Source organism: Narcine bancroftii, chromosome 14 (assembly GCF_036971445.1).
Source record: "Narcine bancroftii isolate sNarBan1 chromosome 14, sNarBan1.hap1, whole genome shotgun sequence".
In the NCBI taxonomy this organism is placed as follows: domain Eukaryota; kingdom Metazoa; phylum Chordata; class Chondrichthyes; order Torpediniformes; family Narcinidae; genus Narcine; species Narcine bancroftii.
Window position 1 is genome coordinate 68097906 of NC_091482.1, and position 25609 is coordinate 68123514.

The 25609-nt window shown below is 41.1% G+C and overlaps 1 protein-coding gene across 3 annotated transcripts in view; it reads left to right on the top strand.

Moving 5' to 3' along the window:
- acana (aggrecan a) overlaps window positions 1-18648 on the top strand; it is a 54284-nt gene extending 35636 nt beyond the window's left edge. The window contains exons 12-17 of one of the 3 annotated variants that reach the window (XM_069910219.1): window positions 6558-6671; window positions 12018-12176; window positions 13647-13729; window positions 14719-14863; window positions 15662-15844; window positions 17886-18648. In XM_069910219.1, coding sequence (XP_069766320.1) covers window positions 6558-6671; window positions 12018-12176; window positions 13647-13729; window positions 14719-14863; window positions 15662-15844; window positions 17886-17980 — 779 coding nt within the window. In that variant the 3' untranslated portion in view covers window positions 17981-18648. Of the gene's footprint in view, window positions 1-1460; window positions 1642-6557; window positions 6672-12017; window positions 12177-13646; window positions 13730-14718; window positions 14864-15661; window positions 15845-17885 lie in introns of those variants that run through there. The other 2 variants (XM_069910220.1, XM_069910221.1) reach the window with 2 other exon arrangements.
- The last annotated feature ends 6961 nt before the right edge of the window (window positions 18649-25609 follow it).

The following is a 25609-nucleotide window of genomic DNA, read 5'->3' on the forward strand; positions in this document are numbered from 1 at the left end:
TACTTCAGATTTTATGCTATATCTCCAGACCATGTGGAGGAATAGAGTGAGAGGGAAGGCAGAGGACTTGAATGTACACATTTCTATTTTTTGAACCTTCTCTGCTGTCAACTGTAGGCATTTTCCAACCCTACTGACCTACTCCTGAAATGCCCTTTGCAAATACCAAGAGATTGCTCAAACACAGTTCATCTTGCTTTATTGTTAAAGAATATCTCACAGAGATCAAAATAAAATTAATTATTGTAAAATTATGTTACTTGGTGAGAAAGTCAGTAGACATGGAAACTAAAACTAGAGTAGAGAATTCTTGAGTACTGGATTTGCATGAAGCCTTGTGCCAAGCCCCGGCTGGGTTGAAGTGAGATGACACCTTTAATTCTCAACAATTATTATGTTATAAACATTGGGACCACTACGAGATATGAAGCAAAGAAAGGAAAACCAAAACAATCGGAAGAAAATATGTGAAAATAAATTATTTTTCCCAACCTTTTTTTGTGTTTGTGTTTTTCTATTTATCTCTGTTCAAAGGGGCAGAATTTTGTTTGGTGTATTAAATAATACATTATTCTGTTTCTGCATAGATGTATCTGTCCTCTTCAATGAATATTTACCAACATATTACCAAAGTTTGATCATTTACTTTTCTCATGGTTTGAAGCAGAAGCAATTCATGGATTATACAGTTCGATGCAATTTTTAACTGATTCAATTCTGCCTCAGGAGGTATATTATTCAAAGATCAAGTCAAGTCCCCTTTATTTACCGCTCATTCCATGCTCGCACTGTAAAGATGAGATAGCGTTTCTCCAGGACCACGGAGTATATTTACATAGATATGTTAGAAATTAAACACATTGAAATATTAAACACATTGACATATATAGTAACAGTCCACGGTTCCCTATCCACAAATGTTCTGGGAATTCACGAGTGTGATGGCTTGGGGGAAAAAAACTGTTGCCCGATCTGGACGTAAGGGCCTGAGTGCTATGGTACCTTCTACCAGATGGCAGAAGGAGAACAGTTTACATGAGGGGTGAGTGGAGTCCTTCACAATGTTTATTGCCTTTTGCCTGTAGATGTCCTTCCTGGCGGGAAAGGAGCCCCCAATTATCAATTCCGCAGACTTCACTGTCCTCTGCAGGGTCTTATGGTGTGAGGAGATACAGCTTTCAAACCAGGCAGTGATGCAATTGCACAGGAAGGTCTTGATACATCCTCTGTAGAATGTAGTGAGGATGGAGGGTGGGAGATGAACTTTGCTCAGCCTTCACAGGAAGTAGAGGCCCTACTGGGCTTTCTTGACTCTGGAGCTAGTGTTAAGGGATTCTCCACCAAGTGCACTCCAAGGAACTTGATACTCTTGACAAACTCAACAGTGGAGCTGTCAATGGTCAGCAGAGCATGGTCCCCCTGGGCCCTCCTGAAATCGACAACCATCTCTTTCTTTTTAGCGTTCAGATACAGGTTGTTGGCTCTGCACCAGTTCGTTACCAACTGCACCTCATCTCTGTACGCTGACTCAGCATTGTTCAAAGATACCTGTTCACATTATGATAGCTCATCAACATTGGTAAGTATTCGCTTACCATTCTTTCCCATTACAATTGTTCCAATCCCTTCCTCCCACTGAGGCCAACACATGAAAACATGATGAGGTTGGAAGCAAGTTTGTCAATGAACACCAATAAGGTGAGCAGTGTTTCTGTTATCCGTGGCATGTTGCTGTCCAGCGACACTGTCAACATCTACTTCTTTGTCTTGGACAGTTTAAATTTCATACCTCTCATGCTCTTATCACTAATTCTTTTATTCCCTGCAGAATTGTGGATGAGTAAATAGGCCATTGCATCTTGAACAACCCACAGTTGATTGGGTTTGCAAATTAACAGTCTGTTTGGAAGAACATTCTACCACACCTGAAGGGATCGGACTGCATGCTCAAGATTTGGCCCAGGGTGAGAATCTTTCATAAGATTCTCAGAAATGGAAATTTCAACGTGTCCACTGACTGACATTGTTCCATTGGTTCTTTAGGAAACATTTCACTCAAGAATCAACACTAAATGGAGAAGAAATACTGTAAGAATTAATCAAATTTATTGAAACCACGGATGTCAAGTTTTTTTTATGGCAATTAACAAGGTGACATGATCTCATCTGCAGAAACTACACGGTTTAGGCGACCAAGCATTAAAAGGTGACACAGTGGTAGAACAGTTGGCCCTGCTGTCTATCTGTTCCAGAGACCTAAGTTCAATCTGGACCTCCAGCGTTTCTGTGTGGACTTTACAAAAGGGACAACAAAGTGCACAGTAAATGGATTTGCTGCCTCATTGCTCCAGAGAGCTGGACTGAATACTGACCTCTAGTGCTAACTGTGTGGAATTTGTCCATTCTCCCTCTGACCATGTGGATTTCTCCAAGATGCTGTTTTCTCCCTGCATCCCAAAGATGTGTTTGTCTTTGAATTGGTTTCCATAATGTATCCTTTGGTATAGTAAATAACAGAAGGATGACGTGGGGAGATGAAGGGGATGTGAGCAAGAATAAATTGTAAGGAAATTGGATGATAATATGGTCAATTAGATCGGCAAGTGGCATATAACATGAACGTCTGCAGACACCATGAATGAAGTAAAAACGTGATGCTGGAGAAACTCATCGGGTCAAGCAGTGTCCTTTATATAGCAAAGATAAAGATACATAAATAAAAGGCAAAAGTCTGTAGACATCATGATTGATGAAGGACTCAAGTCCAAAATATTGGTTATGTATCTTTATCTTTGCTTAATAAAGAACACTGTTTGATCTGCTGAGTTTTTTTCCAGCATTGTGTTTTTAATTGGATCAGCAAATTTGACATAAAGATTAGGGGCATTGGGACAGTGAGGAAGGCTTGAAAAATGAGCTGCAAAATGGCAGATGGTGTTAAATGCAGACAAGGGTGAGATGTTGCACTTTGGGAGGAAACATCAGGGTAGAGTACAACATGGAATTGCAGAGGACTGTGGAACAGAGGCATCTGGGTATACAGATACCTCATTTCATGAAAGTGGCGTCACAGATAGACAGGGTCATAACTAGAGTTTTTGCCACATTCGGCTTCATAAATCAAAGTCTAAAGTATTAGAACTTCACAGAGGGTGAGGAGAAAATGTGGGCTAAGCCACCAGCTGAGGTGATGGATGTGGCTTCGATTTTGATCCTTAAGAGAAGTTTGGTTGGATACATGGATGGGAGGAATATGGAGGGCTATGGTCCAGCTGCAGGTCAATGTAACTAGGCAGAATGATCGTTTGGAATGGATTAGATGGCCCAAATGTTTCTGTGCTGTGGAAATAAGAAGGGATAATGGGACTAGTAGAATTCCTCTGTGGGCAGCTGGACTGGACCTGTGGGTCAAGTGGCTTCCTTGTGTGCTCTACTAAATAACTGATCTCAAGTTCTAAAGGTTCCAGTGGAGGCACTTCCAATTTTGCCAACACCTTTAAAGACATAGCAGACTGCACCCAAGACAATAGAAGAACATCTGACAATAAGGTTCAAATTGCTAAACTGCAGTCTAAGGCTTGGTAAAAATCCATTGTTTTTGTAAGTTTCTGAAATCACAAAATATGAAATTGAAATTAAATGGAAAGGGTTTAAGATATCTGACTTCAACAAGAGTGCATTAATAGGAAAACTAATCCTGCTTTCATGCAATTGGATGCTCAACTGCCCTTATTCATTTTGATTATTTTGGATGGATTCACCCACATAAGAAAACAAGTAAAATTTCAACTTGAGTGTTATAGTTTTCAAAAATTAAATCAGAGCATATTGCAGATTGTGATATCAAACCACTGGTCAGCAAGGCATGAATGCCAAGAATTTAAATAATTCTAGGATTCTCTCTGGACGATCTGACCTGTTGTATTGAGAAATCTGGAATGTTACCTCATGATGTGATGTTCAGCAAGGCTTTTGTTTGAGTTACATGAAGGGGAGGGTTAATGTAAAGTCACTCAGCATCTCCACCTTTTGTACAAGCCCGTGCTTTTATAAAGATGCATCAGTGAAAGGCTGAAAAAGCAGCTGGAGACTAGAACCAGGGTGAAGAATGAACGTCCAACCTCTGTCTTGTTGCATTGAGATAAGATGGGGATAGCTCACTGCAGTCCATTTACGTCAAAATGCTTAACATTTGCATCTGAAGAGTTGCTTTACAGGATAAACACAAAGGTTTTGCGTGAAATGGAGATACAGGTTGCCCACAATATGTACTGCTGTAAATATCAGATTCTGTGATGTTGTCAATCAAAATCTAATGCAAATGTCACGCAAGAAGAGTACTGGTGATTGAACCATTTGACACTTCATCGCATTTTGTGAAGAATATTGTATTGTTCCAAAAGATCACCTATTTCATTAGTTACTCAAGTTTGCTCAATAACTATTTTTGTATCTTTACTAAGCCCTTGCATTCACTCTTGGAGGTTTGCTTCAGTAAGTCACTGAGGTTTTACAGAATCAAAGTTGCTCTGCTACAAGCTCGTGTCAGCTATCGCTTTCCCTCCTCAGTGCCATTAAATTTGAACAAACTAGATGGCATTTTGATGCTAAATATGCTCCTGACCTATTCTTCATTCCTAAACTCTTGCAAAACAGTAACACTCTGCTTTTAGTCAGTACTAATGAAAGGGAAACACGTATATGCTTTTCTTTTGGCTTCCATTCTGAGCCATGTTTGATTCCACTGCTGAAGAGATGCATGCTGAATGCAGCTTTAAGGACGGAAACAAGATGAAAATTAGGTAATTTCAACTGCAAGCCACGTGTGGCAATAGGAACATGTGCATAAAAACAGGTTCGTTAAATAAGTCTCTGATCTTGGTGCCATGACATCAGAGGCAAGATTCAAACCTGCATACCGACGTGAAGATATGTTTACGTCACACATCCAGTTCCTACAGATGTCAGTTCAGCCTGGCAAAATACTTACCCCCACCATCCTTATTTCCTTCATTATATTTACCACCCCATCCTCATTTCCTTCATTATATTTACCATCTCCCCACCCCCACCCCCCATCCTCATTTCCTTCATTACTTCTTCACAACATCTCAACAACATACAGCTTCGAGTTGTCTAATGACAATGAATCTCATCGGTCAAATACACCAATCAAATTCTGACTCTGTAAAAATTAGTTCTTCATTCACTGAGCATGTTGAAACCCTCGGTGAAGTATGAACTATTTGAAAGGTAGATGCAACAAAACCATGAGGAATTAAAATTGGTCAAATTATGGTAAATGTTCTCCTGTTAATATTTTTAAAGTGGCCAGAACAGATTTTTTTTTTCATCCAAGTTACTTCCCATCAATAATGGCCAAATATGGAACACAACTCCACCATGACAAGTGAACTTAAAAACAGTTTCAAAAAGTTTATTGCATATCCAATTTTTTCCCTAGATTTTTATTGGCCTTGATGGTAATTCTCTCACTTTTTGTACAACACTGAACAATGCATATTAGGATTTTACGTGTGGTTTGGGTTCATGAGCATTGTCGGAGTTGTACAGTACAGAAATGGACCCTTCAACTGTCCACATCCACACCCACAGTTTTTGCCCGTCTGAATTCCATTTTCCATTGTATCCTTTAGCGCCTAGTCAGTGTCTATCCAGGTGGTCACTTGAACATAATGATTGGATTGGATTCCACCTCCACAATCACCACCTTCTCCCCCCTCCACCCCCCACCCCCACCTCCCCCTTCCTCCACCACCACCTCCTTCCCCTCCTCCCCTCATCCCCACCACCCCTTTCTCCTCCCCCTCCCCTTTCTGCACCACCACCACCTCCTCCCCTCCACCCCCACCTACCCTTCCTCCTCATCCTCCTCCTCCTCCCCTCCATCACCATCTCCTTCCCACCCTACTTCCTCCATCTCCTCCTCCTCCACCTCTGTCACCCATTCCTCCTCAATTCTTTTGAATTTAAAGAATCTTATGTTCAATAAAAAAATTACAAAATCCATTTGGTATCTAGATTGAACAGGTTTCTTTAAATCAGATGAAATCCACACTTATTTAATTAGTGGGCTCAAAAATGTGGAGTTAATAGTACGAAGTCACTTCACCTGCTGATTGCAACAGATCTGGGAAGAAATAATTGGAAATAAATATTCTGAGGAGAAAGGTAGGAATACTGTTTTTCCCTGGCAATAATTCCCATATCAACTACTTGTCTATGCAAATCCCTAGTTCAAATTCTCAAGCGATGAACTGAGCAGGCAAACACAACCCAAGGGAGATGAGGACAATTTTAGGAAGATTAGAAATAAAGATTAATAGAAAAAATAATTAAAAGATGATAATGAGGAACCAGTAAGGTTTAAACTATTCAGCATGTCTCTCTTCAAAGACTGTGTTTTATGTAATCATTCATGGCATCAAATGGCTGCCTCCAGAATAAGCGCCCAGAGGGACGCCATTTCTCTTTCTCCCAATCCTGACAATGATTTCCTGCTCGAAATCCTAATGGCAGAACTTGATTTCTTGCAGACATTGACGAGTGCCACTCGAGCCCTTGTCTGAATGGAGCTACCTGTTTCGATGGCATCGACTCTTTCAAATGCTTGTGCCTGCCCAGCTATGGAGGGGACCTCTGTGAAATTGGTACGAGAGAGAGGCTTCAGCTAATTCTACTAACAGCTAAAAAACACTCGTCCACCTTTCTGTGGGCAATTGGTCCTGGGTTTGACTTTCATTGTATTTCTTTTTGTTTCTGATTAACATTTTCTTTGGTTCTTAGAGACTCAACTGTGATCTTGATAGTTTGTGCACAATTGACAATAAACAACGGCAGGCAATAAGGCCTATTTTTTGGTTCTATGTCCTATGGTTATTTACTGGACTTTCTCAGTTTATTAGATGGTACACTTCCTGGTAAGGAAATCATCCTCTCTGCCCCATGAAGACCTGACTTGCAAAAAGATAGGCCTATACAGATACCTTAGATTAGCATTTTTCAACCTATGGTCTGTGGATTTCTGTGGTCTGTGGGTTCGTTATAGCTGTTCCATGAAAACACAACAAGGAAGCATATTTCTGATATAATAAATAAGTAACACTTGAAATAAGTTTGTAAATATGATGACAGGAAACAAAAGTTCTCAAAAAGCTTTCCCACCAAAGCAAAGCAAAAGACTTGTCGGTGGTCTGGGAAGGGGCTCAGCTCTTCTCTCCCTCACTAGTGGTGTGTGGGTTTGTTATATAGATAGTGATGGTAAGTACAGGAATACTTGAGTGAAAAATGGTTGAGGATCTCTCTCTTAGACTATTCTGTGGAACTCTGCTCTAGCCAAAAGAGATGTTTCACTTTAAAACATTGTTCTAGATTAATGACTAAATTTGAACTTGTAAAATTCTGTGCAGTGATAAATAAGGGCAACTCCAGATTGTCATGTTATCCAGAGTTCAAGCATTGGTGTGGTGTTAAGTTGAAGAGACATGGTTGGCCTCCATGATTCATAAATTTCTGACAATCTTACTGGTAAATTTGTCCAACATGAGTGAAGAGACAAGGAGATGAGTGAATGTACCCTGAGACAATATCTCCACTCAGCTCAGTTCCAATATACATTTACCCCACTCTCTCCTGAAGATGTTGATTCACATTTGATTCTTTATCCTTCTATTTCCTATGGTGACCATTCTTCATGCTTCTTAATTTCTGTCTTTTCCCTTTTTGACCCCAGGCACTGAGCCATTTCTAATGCCCATCTTCTCCAGAAGTGTCTAACTTGAGATCAACGAAGATGGAAAAAGATCAGCAAATAAAATCTTGAATTGTATTGAAGTTCATGTTTCCACGTTGTTCTACATTTCTTACCTGTTAGGTTACATGGAGGACCACTACATTTCTGATCTGGCTGGAACAAAGACTCTTTTTGTTCATCTTAAAAGAGCAAACCATCCTAAAGTATATTTGGATATATATATATATATAAAATTCCCATGACAATAAAGCTAGGAATTCTGTATAACAAACCATTTCCCTCAGATTGCCTAGTTATATGCAATATTGTCCAATATTCAACTAGTCTTTATTGAAATCAGTCCAGACCAGTCATTCTCAAGGGGACCTGAGGGGAATCCCTTGAGAGCCACAGCGCATTTAAGGGAGGCCATGGACTGTAATCATAAAATATTTGTTATGTAGTCGGTAGAAGTACGGAAGAAACCAACTAAACTTGATTGCTTCACAGGGAAGGGGGCTCATAAACTTTGAGCAGAGACAAAAGGGTACCATTGCCAAAAAAAAAGGGTTGAGAATGGCTGCTCTAGATGACTACCCACTGCCATTTCAGGTTCTGAATCAGATTCTCCTTTGAAGAAGAAAAAAAATCTTTGTCTTGGATAGACAAAATGGTCAGTGATATTGCCCAAACATATCTGCAGCAAAATTGATTGGATTATAGAATAGTTATGAAGTGTATGGCCACATGATTGATTTACTTATCTGAATGAAAATGTTTTTTTTTCTCTAATTTTCCTTTGTTTCTTATCTGTGTTACACCTGATCAAGAAAATTCACTGGTCGTTCAGCTTTGATGGGTAAAAATCAAGCTTTTCTCAACTGCTGTCCTGCTTTTGGTTTGATCTTTTCTGTCTCTAAGGTGACAATCTTAGTCACTGGGTCTCCGCAATGTAAACCATCAAGCCTTAAACCTTGGCTCAAGAGATGGGAGCTTATAACAGCCTTGCGGATAGAGAGTAGATGAGCTTGGAAACATTTATTAAATTGCAACAAATTGGGCAATATCATTACCCTCTACAAATTTGAGTGAGGAACAGGACATTACAAATTCATTTCTTTATCAAGTGACCTTGCAGTAGCGAAAGGTTCAAATTGGATGAAGAACAAGGTGACCTCCTGAAAGTACTGGAATATTATCAGCGACTCATATCAACATAGTATGTCATTACACAAAAGATCTCACGAGCAGCGAGAGAGGCATCTTTCCACTCTTGCCAACCACCATAATTACCAAGCCTGTTCCACAGCCGGTTACAAGTTAATATTCTTAAAGCGCACATCGAAAATTTCATGGCCATGTGTTGTAAGGTTGGGCTCAGCTAAGATACCCCTTCTGTCAAAAAGCTACTGTACATGAAGAATGGCCACCTGGTTGTCATGGATAAGTATGTTCAGAAGAAAAGTTTTGCAAGATGGTAGCAATGATTCATTGAATTCCAATGTAAAATTTTACCCAGCCTCATGCCTTTTGTCACTTTTGGTATTTCAAAGTTCTCGTTCATTTTGCTCTGGAATTCATAAGATGTGAACCAGGATTTTTTTTCCCAACAATACAATACCCTGTCATTTCAACTCTTGAATTGACTTGCTCATGATATGATCTAGAATCCTTACTTTGTTCCCTAAATTAACTGAGCCCACATTCACTGCTTGATTAACTGATCATTGCTACACGAACCATCGTGTAGCGGTTACAGCACCAGTAATTGGGAGCGGGGTTCGAATCCCACGCTGTCTGTAAGGAGCTTGAACGTTGTCCCCGTGTCTATGTGAGATTTCCCCAGGGGCTCTGGTTTCATCCCACCGTTCCAAAAGTGCTGGGGGGGTGGGGGGGGTTGTAGGTTCATTGGGTGTGTTTGGGCGCCACAGGCTCATGGGCTGAAATGGCCTGTTATGGTGATGTAATCACCAAATGTAAAATTTACACTTGACAAGAAATACTGAAAATTAGTTAGATAAAAATATCAAGTTACTGTTATTTTCAGTCTGTTTTAAGCTGATCTGAGGCAAAGGGTTAAATCTCCAAACTCAACAGCATAAATATTCCCTTGTTCCACTTCACGTGTTGTGAACAAACTATTATAGATCACTGATATCTTTGAAATGCTATTTAAAATTCAAAACTTTATAATTGGTCTTTTTTTTTTCCATCTAACTTTGCTTGTAGACTCTTTGGCAAAATTTTCACCATGATTCAATGGCACTGATTTTATTTTTTAATCTCTGAGAAGCAAAACACTGGAGACACGGGAGATGGGGAATAAAAACAGAAATGCTGAACCTGTGGAACAAAATTAACATTTCAGGTTGATACCTTTTCCTGAGTACTGTTTCTCTCTCGCACAAATACTGAATGACATGCAGTTGCACCCTGTCACTGCATTTCTGAGCCTGGTGTCAATCCTCCTCCTCCAGCACTGACTGAAGTAATGCCTTGGTCTCCCCCAATGCTGCCCTGAGATACTGGGAGTCTCGCTAAGCAGGTCGGAAAATGTGCTGACGGATTTGAGAGTTACCTCCATTTCTTTAAAACCAGCAAATATATGAATAATTCCATTTGTGAACTGGTACTGGGTTATTGTATGGATAGAAAGTTGGCATTTACATTTGAAGATAAAAGGCATCTATCCCTGATGTTACAAGAAACTTTCCATGTCCACTTGCCACAGTGTTGTTTATAAGAATTAATGTTTCAACAGTTTGTAAATATCATTATAACTGATAGCAACTCAGGTTACTTTTGATGCTGTCTCCAGTTTTCTGTCTACTCAATTGATCTTCCAGCTCAATTGTGACTTGTCAGGTGATCTGTGTAGCAATGATGTGGAGGCAAAATGAATGTTTTAGTGCAGCCTTCTCATGACCAAATTACATCAGGTAACATCAATAATCTCTGCAGGTTTCAAGGACATTAATCAATGCTGTTCGTGACTCCAAACATGAATTCTTGCCACATCAAGGTGAAAATTCTGCCATTAATCTTGACAAATTTTGCAGATTTGCTTGGTTTACAGTGCTAACTGAATATTCATTAATTATCCGTAGATCTGATTATTGAAGTGTTAAAGTCATTCCCTTCGTTGACTCTGGTTCTTTGCAGGTTCTGTTCCGTGTTGGATTGTATCATTTTATACACTGACTAAAATAATTATGAAGATTATTCTGGGAAATGTGATACACTTATACTTTGTTTAGCTTTCAAACTGAGTTTACAGGAAGGAGGAAACTAATGGAATCAACCTTGAAAAGTACGATTGAAGCAATGCATGTAGCATTATGCATGCCTGATCGAGCTGAGTGCTGGGAGCTCGGTGTGGAGAGGCTGCCAATGGGTTTTGGTGCTGGTCAGGCTGGAACAGGAAGCGTAGACACTCAGCATCACATGGGATTGGCAGCATCTGCTCTGCATCCAGATGCTACTGTCCATCGGGGCTGTGATGGAAGCTGCCGACTACCCCTCCCTTTGTTTGTCAGCACAGCTCTCCCCAGCCCAGGGATGTCTCCATAATAACATGCCCAGTGGTGGAGCAGGGAACAGGAGCTGCCACTTTCCAGCAATGAGTCGCAATCACTAAGCATGCTGAGGTCTGGCCTTGAGCTCCACGTGTAGTTAAACAGCCAGATCACTTGCTTCCAGCACCCAACACCGGGTCTCATGAGGAACTTCTCCACAGAGAATGCTGGGGTCATGCTTTGCTGGAGGTTTTCCAACAGAGACCAGGGATTTGCACCAGTTCTTGGCATAGCAAGTGTATTTCCTCTAAAATGTTTTGGTGGGGGGAGCTGTGAGGTCAAGAGCACTATAAAGACTCAGCATTTTGCAGAATAGTGCCAGTCTATCAGAAATGTGCTAAAGCCTCTCGAAGTTCTTTCCAGTATGAGCTGTGATTGCAGTGGTCCGAGATGAGTCACGGTCAAAAAAACCTCAAATTAACATGGCACAATTCACATACCAAATAAGGAAAGGGGCATCCAGTGCCCAAACTTTACCACACATGCACTCACAGCAATTAGTGGCAAGGTTTTGTTCAAAGCACGGTTTTAAATCTTCCTGGATTTAGGGAATGATTTTATGAAATCTTTAAATGTACTGTTTTGTTATAATGGTTTATGAAAGCAAATTCCCAAATGATGTTTCAGAACGCCATTAGTAAAGGATTGTAACACTGTACAGTGTGTAATGGAAGGATTTTGTTCCGTAGATCTGGAGAAGTGTGAAGTTGGTTGGGCTAAGTTTCAGGGGCACTGTTATAATCATTTCATCGAAAGACAGACCTGGGAAGAAGCAGAACAGCACTGCAGGAAGTACAAAGCTCACCTGGCCAGCCTCAACACTCCAGAGGAGCAGGCGTTTGTTAACAGTGAGTGTTCTAATTCATTCATCCCGCTTCAACTTGTCTTCTTCCATCACATTCACCTTGGGATCGTTCCCGCCTTTTAATGACCTCGGAACTCCGAGGAAATGCCCCATTTTCTTTTGTCATTGAACTGGCTTCCAACAGGCTTGAGTTTTCCATCCCATCCATCAACAATGCGTGATTCCTAAAAAGAGATAACTCTGCTGGAGCCATCCAAAATCCATGCGTGTGAATGTAGGCTGTTCCAGTTCTTCATTGCCATTTTTAAGGAGAACATGGATTATTTTCCTTATTTCCCCTCAGTCTTCTATTTTGACCATGTTGATTTGGTCAATGCTCTGAATACTGAAGAGGAGCGGGTGACTGAGGTTCATGGTCGACACAACTTCCCAGTGTTGATTTTCCTCTCCTCCTGTTTATTTCCATTGATACAAATTGACAAACCTTGATTGTTGTAATTTGTTAATTATTTCACAAATGTTGCATCTTCATGTCTGCCAAGTTGACACAGTGGGCTCAGCTAAAAGCTAACTGCTGGACGAACTTAGTATCTCTGGGGAATAAATATTGTTGATATTTTGGTTCAAGATCTGCTGTGGTCCTCCAACACTTTGATTATTTTCTTCTACGTGATTTGGGAGTGGGAAGGTTAGCACAATGCTGTTACAGCGTCAGAAACCCAGGTTTGGATCCACTGCTGTCCATGAGGAGTTTGTACGATCTTCCCCGAGGGCTCCAGGTTCCACCCATGTTCCAAAGATGTACAGGGTTGCTAGTTTAATTGGTTGTACAGAAAGAAGGAGACGGCGGCCCCGGTCCGGGCACAGGGAAAGCAGCGGCGGCCCCGGCCCCGGTCCGGGCAGTATGGTCCGACCTAGGAGGGGAGGCAGGCCTCTCCAGCCCGGGTAAGAAACCTGAATAGGAGAAGGCCACTCCAATATAAAACCTACGACCCAAGGACCTCGCTGCCACGTCCCAGCTTGCTTGGCCACGGCACACGAACCATGGGTGTAAAGGGTGGGGCCAGTACTGCGCACACTGCACTCCACCTAAAAGCTCCTTTGCGCAGGCCCGAGGACAGGTCCACGTCCTCCCCCTCAATAAATGTATTTGGGAAAATGTGGGCTCTGTTACTGTGCTGTATCACACAATTAAAATATATATTCGAGTAGCTGCAGTTTATTGTGTCCGGTTGAGAAAGTTCAACATAATCTACCCAATCCTCCATTCATTTAGTGATAAAACACACAGAGCATTTATCAACTGCTAACATGATATGACAGTCCTCTTACTCCTTTGAACTTTGATGTTCTGCTCATTTGGGTCAGCACTCACTGGGTCTCACAACACCCAAAACTCCAGAGATATTAGGGTACCTGGTAATGACCGTTGAAAATGCCAGCTCAAATATCCGTGCACAAACCATGAAATGTTGTCACCAGTGAGGCTAATCCTTATGCTGCCTTTTTGTAGGTTATGCCCAGGATTATCAATGGATTGGATTGAATGACAAGGCTATAGAGGGGGATTTCCGCTGGTCCGATTCCAGCCCACTGGTGAGCTATAGCCTCAGGTTACCGAGCTGTTGTTTTCAAAAGTAACTAAAACTCATCTGAAAAAAGTTAGTACATGAGAAATAAACTTATACACAGCATAAACACAGAACTGTGAACAAATAATGAATGTTAAACAAACTGACTGTGCAAATAAAGAGAGAACAAAAAGGAAAATCCATAAAGTCCACAAGTAAGAGCCCTTCAATGAGACCCTGATTGAGTTTGTTGTTGAGGAGTCTGATGGTGAAGGGGGAGCAGCTGTTCCTGAACCTGGTGGTGCGAGTTTTGGGGCACCGATACCTCTTTCCTGACGGTAGCAGCGAGAACAGAGCATGTGATGGGTGGTGTGGATCCTTGATGATGGCTGCTGCCCTCCATCGGCAGCGTTCCCTGTAGATGTACTCAATAGTGGGGAGAGTTTTGCCTATGATGTTCTGGGCTGTGTCCACTACCTTTTGGAGGGTTTTATGCACAGGGGTATTGGTGTCCCTATACCAAACCATGATGCAGCCAGTCAGCACACTTTCCACCACACGTCTGTAGAAATTTTCCAGGGTTTCCAATGTCATACCAAACCTTCGCAAACTCCTGAGGAAGTAGAGGCGCTGACATGCTTTCTTCACGATGCTATTGGTGTGTTGGGTCCAGGAAAGATCGTCTGAGATAGTGACTCCGAAGAACCTAAATTTGCTCACCCTCTCCACCTCTGATCCCCCAATGATCACTGGATCGTAGACCTCTGGCTTTCCTTTCCTGAAGTCAAGAATCAGCTCCTTGGTTTTGGTGACATTGAGCGTGAGGTTGTTGTTGGTGCATCATTCAGCCAAGTTTTCAATCTCCCTCCTGTAGGCTGACTCATCCCCTTCCTTTATACAACCCACTACCGCGGTATCGTCAACAGTCCATAGTTTTGTTCATTTTTGTCCTACACTTCAGTGGAATGGTATTAGTCACTTGAGATGAAATAAATCCTTCTTTCTCTCAAATAGTTATATGAGAACTGGCGGCCCAATCAACCTGATAGTTTCTTCAGCACTGGAGAAGATTGTGCAGTCATGATATGGCACGAGAATGGCGAATGGAATGATGTTCCCTGTAATTACCACTTGCCCTACACCTGCAAGAAGGGAACAGGTAAGTTGCTTTGTACATGTCCTGTGGCATCTTTAAGGGTAATACAGATGTGGTATCAGTGCAGAGGAGGTTCACTGGATTGATTCCAGAGATGATGGGGCGGCACGGTAGGTGAAGCAGTTACGGCGCCAGCGATCTGGACCAGAGTTTGAATCCTGGGCTGTCTGTAAGGAGTTTGTATGTTGGTGTGGGTTTTCTCTGGGTGCTTCAGTTTCCTCCCACCCTTCAAAACTTACTGGGGTTTGAAGGTCAATTGAGTGTAAATGGGCAGCACGAGCTTGTAGACCAAAAGGGCCTGGTATTGTGCTGTATGTCTAAATTTAAAAATTTAGCCTATGAGGAGAGATTGAGTCATCTGGGACTGTACTTGCTGGCATTTAGAAGAATGAGAGGGGATCTTATAGAAATGTATAAAATGAAGAAAATCATAGACTAGATAGAGGTGAGTAAATTGTTCCCATTGGTGGGGAAGGCTGGAACTGGGGGATGTAGCCTCAAGATTCAGGGCAGTAGATTTAGGATGGAGAAGAGGAGGAACTGCTTTTCCCAGAGGGTGGTGAATCTGTGGAATTTATCCTTTTGTTTTTAAATTTTTCCTCTCTTATGTTGAATTGCATTAATTTATTTAGTACTTACTGATGGTTAGTATGTTTTACTGAGTACTTGCAACAAGGAGGAACTTCAGTGCACCTGTACACCAGTGCACCATTGATGGACATGACATTACCTCTCATTGCTCTCAATCTGCATCAGTTTAAATAGTAACTTCCTTTTTCCCCTTCCCTTCCCTTTAACCAGTTGCCTGTGGCCATCCTCCAGAGGTGGAACATGCCAAACCCTTTGGAAAGAAGAAAACCCGTTTTGAAATCAATTCCTTGGTACGGTATCAGTGTAAACATGGGTTCTTACAGCGCCATTTCCCCAACATCAAATGTCAGCCAAACGGCCAGTGGGAACAGCCACGGATAGTTTGCATAGACCGTAAGTACAGGTTTAAATTGCTCTTTGATTTTTTTTAATTTTCTCTTTTCATTTGACACTTATCCCACACTGCCCTCCATCTTTCAAAGCACGGCTTCCAATTAGTCCAGTTAGAGCAAGCAAATCTACCAGTTGGAGGTAACAACAATGCATGTTGTAAAGAGGGGACATCACAGTTGGTTTTATGGAAGGATGAGATCAAATGGACTGAAGGACTATTTATTGCTCCCAACACCCTATGCTCGAACTTCTTTTAATAATATCTTGTAACCTTATGAACCTACTTTTAATAATATCTTGTAACCTTCTTTAAACCTTCTTTAAACCTTCTTTTAATAATATCTTGTAACCTTATGAACCTACTTCACATTGGAGGCAGAAGGATCCACTGCAATATATCACCAGATAGGCATAGAACCTCTGGTCACTGAAAAACACAAATCTCTTCAATGGATTGTACAGTCTCATACTGGTTGCAGTTCCTCCAAGTTAACTTACTGAATGATTTGTGCAAATACAGCAAATCATTTTGGAATTCCTTCTCTTCCAAAAAGGAAGAGCAGACAGGAAGTCCAGGAGCATGATCCGTTACTGCGATACTGCCGCTGGGGTATAATCGAAGGGGCAGCAGTGCTTGTGGAACAGCATCGTAGCTTGCAAGGCACATGCCTTACGACTTTTTTGGGCGGCTTCGCGACTCACTCCTGCATGGAGTGTATGTGCCATGGTGTTCACTGACACATAATGCAAGATTCACTGCCACCTCTATATTTTTTTTATGAACAAAAATAGACTTTATTCACAATAAATGATTTACAAAAGGAAAACGTTTTAAGGTCTCTTCCCACCCTTCTCCTCTCATGTTGCAAAATAAATTATTTCACTCAGCAAGTCATGGAACATTACAGTATAGTGCAGGCCCTTTCACCCATATATACTGACCAACCAAACACTAAACCCTCCCTACATAGCCCTCTCATTCATCCATGTGCCTGTCTAAGAGTCTCTTAAATGCCCCTATTTTTCTAGCCTTCACCACCATCCCTGGCAATGCATTTCACACACTCAAACTCTCTGTGCAAAAGCCTTACCCCAAATGTCTCCCCTAACCTTCCCTCCCTTCACTTTGTACAGATGTCCTCTGGTGTTTGCTATTCTTACGCTGGGAAAAAGATGCCTCTCATAATCCTGTAAACCTCTATAAGGCACCTCTCATCTTTCTTCCCTTCAAAGAGAGAAGTCCTAGCTCTGCTAACCTTGCCTCGTAAGAGATATTTTCCAATCCAGGCAATATCCTGGTGAATCTCCTCTGCACCCTCTCCATAGCTTCCACATCTTTCCTGTCATGGTCCTGGTTGGTAAGGCAAAATGCCTTGGATAAATGTGGTAGAATCACAAATGGGTGCAGCGTAGAAAAGGACCCTTTGGTCCACTGAGACAGCGATGACTACCTCATGCCCAATGCCAAATGAAAATGCTATTTTTTGAATCTAAAATATCTCAGACGTCTGCATTTCATTAAAATTTTCCATTTGATGAATCAAATCCAGGGATGGGGCCAGTTTTGTGGAAGCGTTAAACTTCAGGGGACCATAAGACAAGGGACCAAATTAGGCCATTTGGCCCATCGAGTCTTCTCTGCCATTTGAATCGTGGCTAATGTATCCTCAACCCCATTGTCCAGCTTTCTCTCCGTAATCTTCAACACCTTACTGATCAAGAACCTATCAACCTCTGCTTTAAATCTACCCAGTAACTTGGCCTCCACAGCCATCTGTGGCAATGAATTTCACAGATTCATCGCCCTCTGGCTGGTGAATCTTCAAAAGCAAAAGATTGTGGAAGATTAATCTACACTGGACAAAACAGTCCTTGAAACCTTTCATCCCTTGCCATGATTTGGGTGATTTCTGATAAATTTCGTCCAATTGTGAAATCTGCCACAAACCATCGGCAAATTCCAAAGATAAAGCAAATCATGAATAATTCTCATCAGCGAAATATAAAGATAAACCACTAACTTTTATTTATTTTTTTCCAGCTGCCACATATAACCGCAGGCCTCAGAAGAGGGTTGATTCAAGTAGGCCACATGCTCCAAATGTATTAGGTGCTTCAAACAGCTCTGATCCTTAAGTGAAAAAAAATAAAAGATATAATTCTATTTCAGAACATTTATATTAAGAAAAAAAAAAATTTTGTCAAATAAGAGATTTGTTTTCCCAGCCAATATATAAAACACCAAAGCATCCCAAGATCCAGTGCCTTTTTTTTCTCGATTTCAAGTCAAGCATAATCATTAGTCATTGTGCCTTTGGGATGAGATTCCGAAGATCTTATTTTCAACCTGTGACATGTCACAAGAAGTCTCGGACCAACTTAACAGCTGGACAGTGTGAGCTGGAGCTGCATCAACCCCAGGTTAAAACAATGTTGGAATGTAACATGCAAACTGAATAATTCAAAGATGCAATACATTCACCACTTTAATTATTTTCAAATGAGAAAGAAATATGGTTTCTTTGCTATGAACACAAAAGCAACAGAATGACTGTTTTGATGTTATTCAACTGGCTCCATGCAGTGCATGGTGTGAGAGCCAACTGGTGAAGTGCATAGTAGAAAATACAGTGCTTGCCCCATTATCCAATCACAAGGTCTGTTGCATAAAAGCCTTGCATTTCCTAGCCTGCGGAACTAGAAAACGAGCAAAAAAAAGATGGATTTGGTTTATTTTTCGAGGGGAATAAATACTTTGACAAAATATGTCCTTGTACGTGCAAAATAAAATATAAGCCGTGTTATATTTTGTCCTGAGTAAACAAGAGCAGCTTTAAAAATATTTCAGTGGTGTGCGTGGGTGCGCGCGCGCGTGCGTGCAAGTGTATGTGTGTGTATGTGTATGTGTGTGTGTGTGTGCGCGTGCATGTGTGGGGGGGGGGGGGCGTGTTCATTTTAATGAAACTGTGAATGTTTGAGAGACGAAGCGTATGCAGCCCTGAAAAAGTACCAAAAAAGAAGTTTTGCTTTTATTAAATTTTAGGTCATTGTAAAGGGGGGACCTGGAAACCAGAAACCAGTTTAGAATCTTGTAGAAACCTATGGAATAATATTCCCAAATTGAACCTTAAACTCAGAGAATTTCTTTTGTTTTAAAGGGAAAATCCTCTACTTGCAGCCATGAAAATGTTTCCCTTTAGTTTAAAAAAAAATAAATCCTTTAAGGTGCAGAAAATTCATAGCCTACATCTAATGTTCTGCCGGAGAATGGAAATTAAGCAAATCCCTTCTAATACTTGCAACTGCCTGGAACCCTGATGCCAGTTTCTGGGATGATTCTCAGCTCTCTGCTCAAACCCTCCATGGTTGGCCATCCTAGAAGGCCCCTACACCCAGGCTGCTCCCTGAGAAACAGAAATATCACCCTGATATAAATAGGGAATGTTAGGGCTGTTTAAAAAAAAGAACGGCAGACTCTGATATGCCGATTGTAGAAGTACCATCTACAGCAAGTGAGAGAGGGATCCACATTACAGCACAAATGTCACTGAACACAAAACAATTCCAACGTCGGGACTGTGTGAGTGGGACAGAGTGAAAAATTGCCTTTTCTTCTGACACTCATTCGCCCTAAATGTAATTTCTTCACTATTCTAAATGTCAGATTACCACAGCCTAAAAAGAACCTTTTTTTTAATTTTAAACTGAAATTGAAATTTAACGTTTTTAAATGTATAAATTTAGACATACAGCACAGTAACAGGCCATTTTGGCCCACAAGTCCGTGGCGCCCAATTACACCCAATTAACCTACTATGCCTGGTATGTTTCAAATGGTGGGAGGAAACCGGAGCCCCCGGAGGAAACCCATGCAGACACGGGGAGAACATACAAACTCCTTTCAGACAGGGCGGGATTTGAAACCCAGTCCCAATTGCTGGTGCTTTAAAGGCATTGAGCTAACTGCTACGTCAACCGTGTTACAAATGTACCTCCAATGTTGAGTGGTTTGGTTCCATACCAATTATAAATGCAGGAGATTGAAGTTCACCTGACCCTGATGCACAGTTTTGCTGGATTGTTCTTCAATGCTCCACAATGATTGCAGAATCCAAGCCCCTTATTCGTTCTCTGCAAGTTAGTTCATTCAGTCAACGGTTCATTTGAGAGACCCTCTGAATGGCACCTTACTCCAAGACCCCCTGTAGCAAGTACTGTGATTGGTTGCTGGATCAACTTGCCCACAGTGGAAAAAGTTCTCCCCACCGGCACACCCAAATCCAGGTTAAAATTAACTGGAAAGCAAACAGAGGAACAAGGTATCTTAAGATAGTCGGTGCCAGTTCCTCAGTTAACAGTTTGGGGTAAAGATGCAAGAAGAAAGGAAGTTGTAAAGCAATGGTCATTTCTTACCCTGCGTGTTTGTTTTCCGGATTACATAGCACATGAAACCTCTTCATTCTGCAAATCGTTGCATTCTTCAGTGCCTCTCTCACATTTTTACTTCCTTTTATTCGGTTAAAAAAAATGATTCTTTTCCATCAATTCAAACCCTGGAGAAACCCAATTCAAACAGCTCTGAGATGTTATGGAGTCTGACTTTACTGAATATGGTGGCCAAAACTGCTGGAACAGGTGCAGCACCTTGCAACATATCTGACCTGTTTCTTGTGCTTTTACCAGGAGCTATACACCTGGGGTGGACTTAACGCTGCAAAGGAATTCCTGTAGGTAGTTGTTTTAACATCACAGAGGGCAACTGATTAAAGGAGGCATTTGATGCAAATCATCTTTCTGTGATCATTCCTTTCTGAAATAGAAATGCCAATCACCGGCAACCACATACCAATCCTAAACCCAATAGTTTGGGGCTTTTAGTTGCATGATTCTGAATAGTAATATTGCATCATTCATTTCACCATTTAGCAGTTCAAGTTCTGTGAGAAAGAAAGGATGGTATTCAAACAATCTGATTAATTTTAGTTTATGGCAATTTCAAATTTGTAAAACTGCTTTTGAAATGATTTAGATCATTTCTCCCACAAACGCTAGGAGAGAAATGGGTATGTGCACATTGTTTTAATTTGTTCTTATGTACATTCTAAGCAAGCCTGAAATGAGCGCTTCTAAATGTTGTAGTTGGAGCATTGTATTTGCTGTAAACGAGGAACTGATTGTACACCCTGCATGAGAGGATTGTACCAAACCCTGTATGTTCTGCATTTGTAACATTTGTCATTTTATTTAAAACAAGCCCACAAACGCAGGTGTTCATTCAAGCAAGGCCCTGTGTTAAGATGAGGAACCCATCCACATAAAATGAATTGTGTACAATAAACGGTATCCCATGTTACACTGTCTCTCAACTATCCTGGTAACTTGGCTGAAGAGAGAGGGGGAGCTATTGGGAGCATGTGTCCATGTAATGCATGTGTATTGTTGCCTTTCAAAGAAGGGTTCAGCATCTATTCATTTTGCCTGCTGAACCTCAAAACAGTGAAACTATGTTACTAATGTACCTTGTGGCTGTGCGCACATGTATTTAAATAAAGTCACTGTCACAGACTGGAAGCTCTGAGAGCATAGCCATGCAAGTTTTGACTTCTTTATTAGACCACGGGTTAACTGTGTAGTGTTGATAAACGCCCTTTCTCAGTTTCTGATCATGTCACTGAACAGGGGTGGCTGTAACAAGACTTAACTCTGCACTTTTGATGACAAGAAGTGAATTTAGAGCTGAATGTTTCACTGGATATTGATCATAGAGGACTCCTCTACATCGGTGAGACTGGGCGCAGACTGGGAGATCACTTTGTTCAGCACCTTGGCTCTGTCCACTGCAATAGCGTGGATCTCTCAGTGGCCACCCATTTCAATTCCCCAACCCATTCCCTTGCTGACATGACTGTCCACGGCCTCGTGCACTGCCAGACTGAGACCACCTGCAAATTGGAGGAACAACACCTCATCTTCCAACTGGGCACCCTCCAACCGAATGGATTAACATTGACTTCTCTGGTTTCCATTAAACCAATGCCCCCCTTCCCCTTTCTCCTTGCCCCCAGCTGCCTCTCTCAATCTCTTCCCTTTTCCCTCGATCTCCTTTCACAGAGCAAAATCAATTCTCACCTTTCATCTGATCTAATTAGCATCTTTTGTTGGTCTGGACTCCTCCCCCTTCCAGTCTTCAGTCTTTATTCTAACACTTTTCCTGTTCTTTGCTTATTCCTTGAAGAAGGCCCCAGGCCCGAAACATTGGTAAGATAGCTTTACCTCCTTTGGATGCTGCGAGGCCTGCTGCATTTCTCTGTGAGTTTGGGTGTTTTCACAAGTTATTGGTCATCAAGGGGCTTCACTTTCAAACAAGGACCTCACTTGCTGCAAAGGTTTCGGTCTAATAGCTAAATCCCATATCCAACTTCAGAAGTTTGGTGATTTCCCATTTCCCAAAAAACACCCAATTTGAAAGCAAAAAAAACACAAGTGATGGTGAAAACAAGGGAAAAAAACCAAAAAAAAAAGCTCGTGGAAATTCTGAGCAGATCAGACAGACAAGTTAACATTTGCAGGTTCAAGATCTTTCCCAAAACTCCCAGGTACACAAACACGTTGTTGATTTAGCAACAATCCTTTGATGAACCCACAAAAGACACGATCTTAATATTCATGCAAAGACCTCTTACACATCTTCACAAGGCAGAGCCGACCAACACATCCAATATTTTAAAGTTCTCTGTCCAGTCATTTTCATTCTTATGAATTCTTGCTGAAAGAAACAACAGAAACCAGAGCTTGGTTTATATTCTAAAGGTGTCAGGAAAGGCTTTGCTGAGGGCAGCACGGTTAATGTAGCGTTTAATACAGCGATGTTACAGCACCAGCGACCCAGGTTCAAATCCGGTGCTGTCTGTAAGGAGTTTGTACGTTCTCCCTGTGCTTGAGTGGGTTTCCTCCGGGTGCTCCGGCTTCCTCCCACCATTCAAAATGTACCAGGGTTGTAGGTTAATTGGTTGTAATTAGGCAGCGTGGATTTATGGGTCAAACTAACCTGGATTAAGAATAAGAAGTTTAGGGGGTGTGACCATGACAGATGTGTTTGGTTGAGACCTCCGTGAAGAGACTGTTTGACACAATTGACCAGATGGAGAAAGATCAAGAATCTGGTTGTGCGGTGCCAGGACAACAATCTTGCTTTCAATTTCAGTAAGATTCCACCTGCATTGAATTCGCCCATCGTTATTGAATGAAGATCTACCGGGACCAATGCCTGAAGAGGGTGCACAAAATCAGTGACCCGGTGCAGACTCGAAAGGCCAACATGGCCTGTTTCCGCTCTGTAAATGGTTATATGATTAAAAGAGCTTGTTACTGTGCTGTATGTCTAGAATAACTGCACAGGTTACCTGAACATTGGAGCCTTTGCTAAGCACTGATATTATAACCAAGGAACATTTCATTGCAAAACCCATTGGACCTCAACAGTGAAAGGAAAGACTTCCAAAATGTTTTGCTTTTAAGATTGACTCATGCAAGACAATAAAACAGTAATGACTCATGAACTGTTTACGTTTAATCCGCAATAAAATTGTACTTTAATCCTCTTGGATGAATAACGTCTGCACAGAAATGTGTCTTCAGTCAGTTACACCAAATTTGATGAAATGAATTCCATTGACTTCAATTTCAATACCAGACTACAATTCACAGCAAAATTATTTAAAGCATTTAGTACTCCCAATCAGGAATTAATTTTTTGGCATTTTTCCTGTGTGTCGGCCATGAATTAATGCTTCAGAGGTCAAGGACTGCAGATTCAAGTCTTCAGAGATGAGAGCAGAGATGTGGTGACGTACTGAGGAACCAGCCTTTTTTGGATGTGATTTAAACTGAGACTTTTTCATGTAGGCATGAATGAGACCATTTAAGGGCGAGTAACATGACCTAATGCAGATTATCTGCTCATTATTGCATTTATGTGAGTTTGCTGTCCAAATTAACTCCTCTGTTTGGAAGGATACAATTCAAATGTACCCTCACAGCTGCAAACCTTGACCCTTCTCTTGGTTAACTGCCATTTGTTGATCAACGTCATTCTGAGATGCCCTTCAGTGATAATAATTATCAGCCTCAGATAATTTTTCAATCTAATTCATACATTTATGGAATCAATAACTAAATTCTTTTACCTAGGAGAATATGGGTGCTCAAATTTAGCCCCTGGAAATGACTCCTGCTGTTGAACCAGTCTGATCTGAACAGGCAACGACTTTATGTAGAGTGGAGCAATGGGTTGAACTGATCCATTTTCCAAGCTGAGTAAAACATGAAAGTCTGCAGACACCGGGGTTGAAATAAAAAGACAATGCTGGAGAAACTCAGCAGGTCAAGCGGTGTCCTTTATGTACCAAAGATAAAGATACAGAACCCCTCATGAATTGGTGTGCACTGTTGCTCAATGTGTGTAGCTGTTAGCACTTCCGTTTTTAATGTGGATCCCATCCCTATTGTTTCATATTAAAATAAAGCCAGTTTACTCTTCACAATCGCCACAAGTCCAACAATGTTTAAATCACCTTGCATGAGAATTCAGGCAAGAGACCCTTGAATGTAAATGTTGCAGTTGTCATTTTGTACTGTATGTTATGCCAAAGATTCCATCAATCCAGGTTACAGTGGCAGAAATACTTAGCATTTGATTCAACCTGTCTCTTCCAACAAAGTGGTCTTTTCTCTGATACACTGGACAACGAGGATTTTTGCATCCTGAACACTTTTGGGTGTATTTTATTGATTTTGGGTTCTTGATCATGAAACCTGCCTTAAAATCTTCCTTTCATTCACCGCTTTTTAGATATAGCCGATTTTTGTGATTTCCTGTCATATTTTTAACATACATCCAGCATGCAAAATCCTGAAGTAAAAATCTGTCATTGAAAATTCAATTTCTGCACCCATGTGACCTGCAGAACATCGTGGGACAGGTACAAGAGTGCACCTAATTTTTATTTCTCCCCAATTTACTGGAAGAAATATAGAACAGGAAATTGACTCTAATTTGCACTATTTTATCAAGTCCCTGTGTCAATTAAACAGAATCACAGACCACTTTTTAAATTCTCAAAGGGGTACGCATATATTTCACGATTGAGTTACTGGTAATAACTGAAGGAATGGGCTCAAGGCTACTCTTATACAAAAGAAATGTTCTCTGAGGGTTCTAGTGACTGGGTTTTAAAAGAAGTGTTTTGATGGGTTGGTAGCAGAGATGAGATATTATCAACTTGCTTTAAATTAAGAACATCTGTTGAACGACGACGATTGTGAAGTGTCACTGAATTCAAAGAGCCCTTTTCATTGAATTCAAAGAGCCCTTTTCATTGAGAAGATGGAATGACACTTGCAGAAGGATAAGGGTCTAAAATAGGGGTGACTAACCTTTTAATTTTTAATTTAGACATAAATACAGTAACAGGCCATTTTGGCCCACAAGTCCATGCTGGCCAATTAACTTACCTGTCACCGTGCTGCATGTCTGAGTTAAAAATTAAAAGATTGGCCACCCCTGGTCTAAAACATTCCTGACAAAAGGCTTGATTGATTGCTTTTTACTTTCTTTGGATACTGTATGACCTGCCAAGTTTCTCTGTTTTGCACTTAACTCCAGTATCTGAAGATTTTCTTGTTGAACTGGATAAGGGACTAAAATGTCCACTTAAGTTTGGAATCTTTTCACTTGCACTGAGGAAAGACACTCTGCTATCAAAC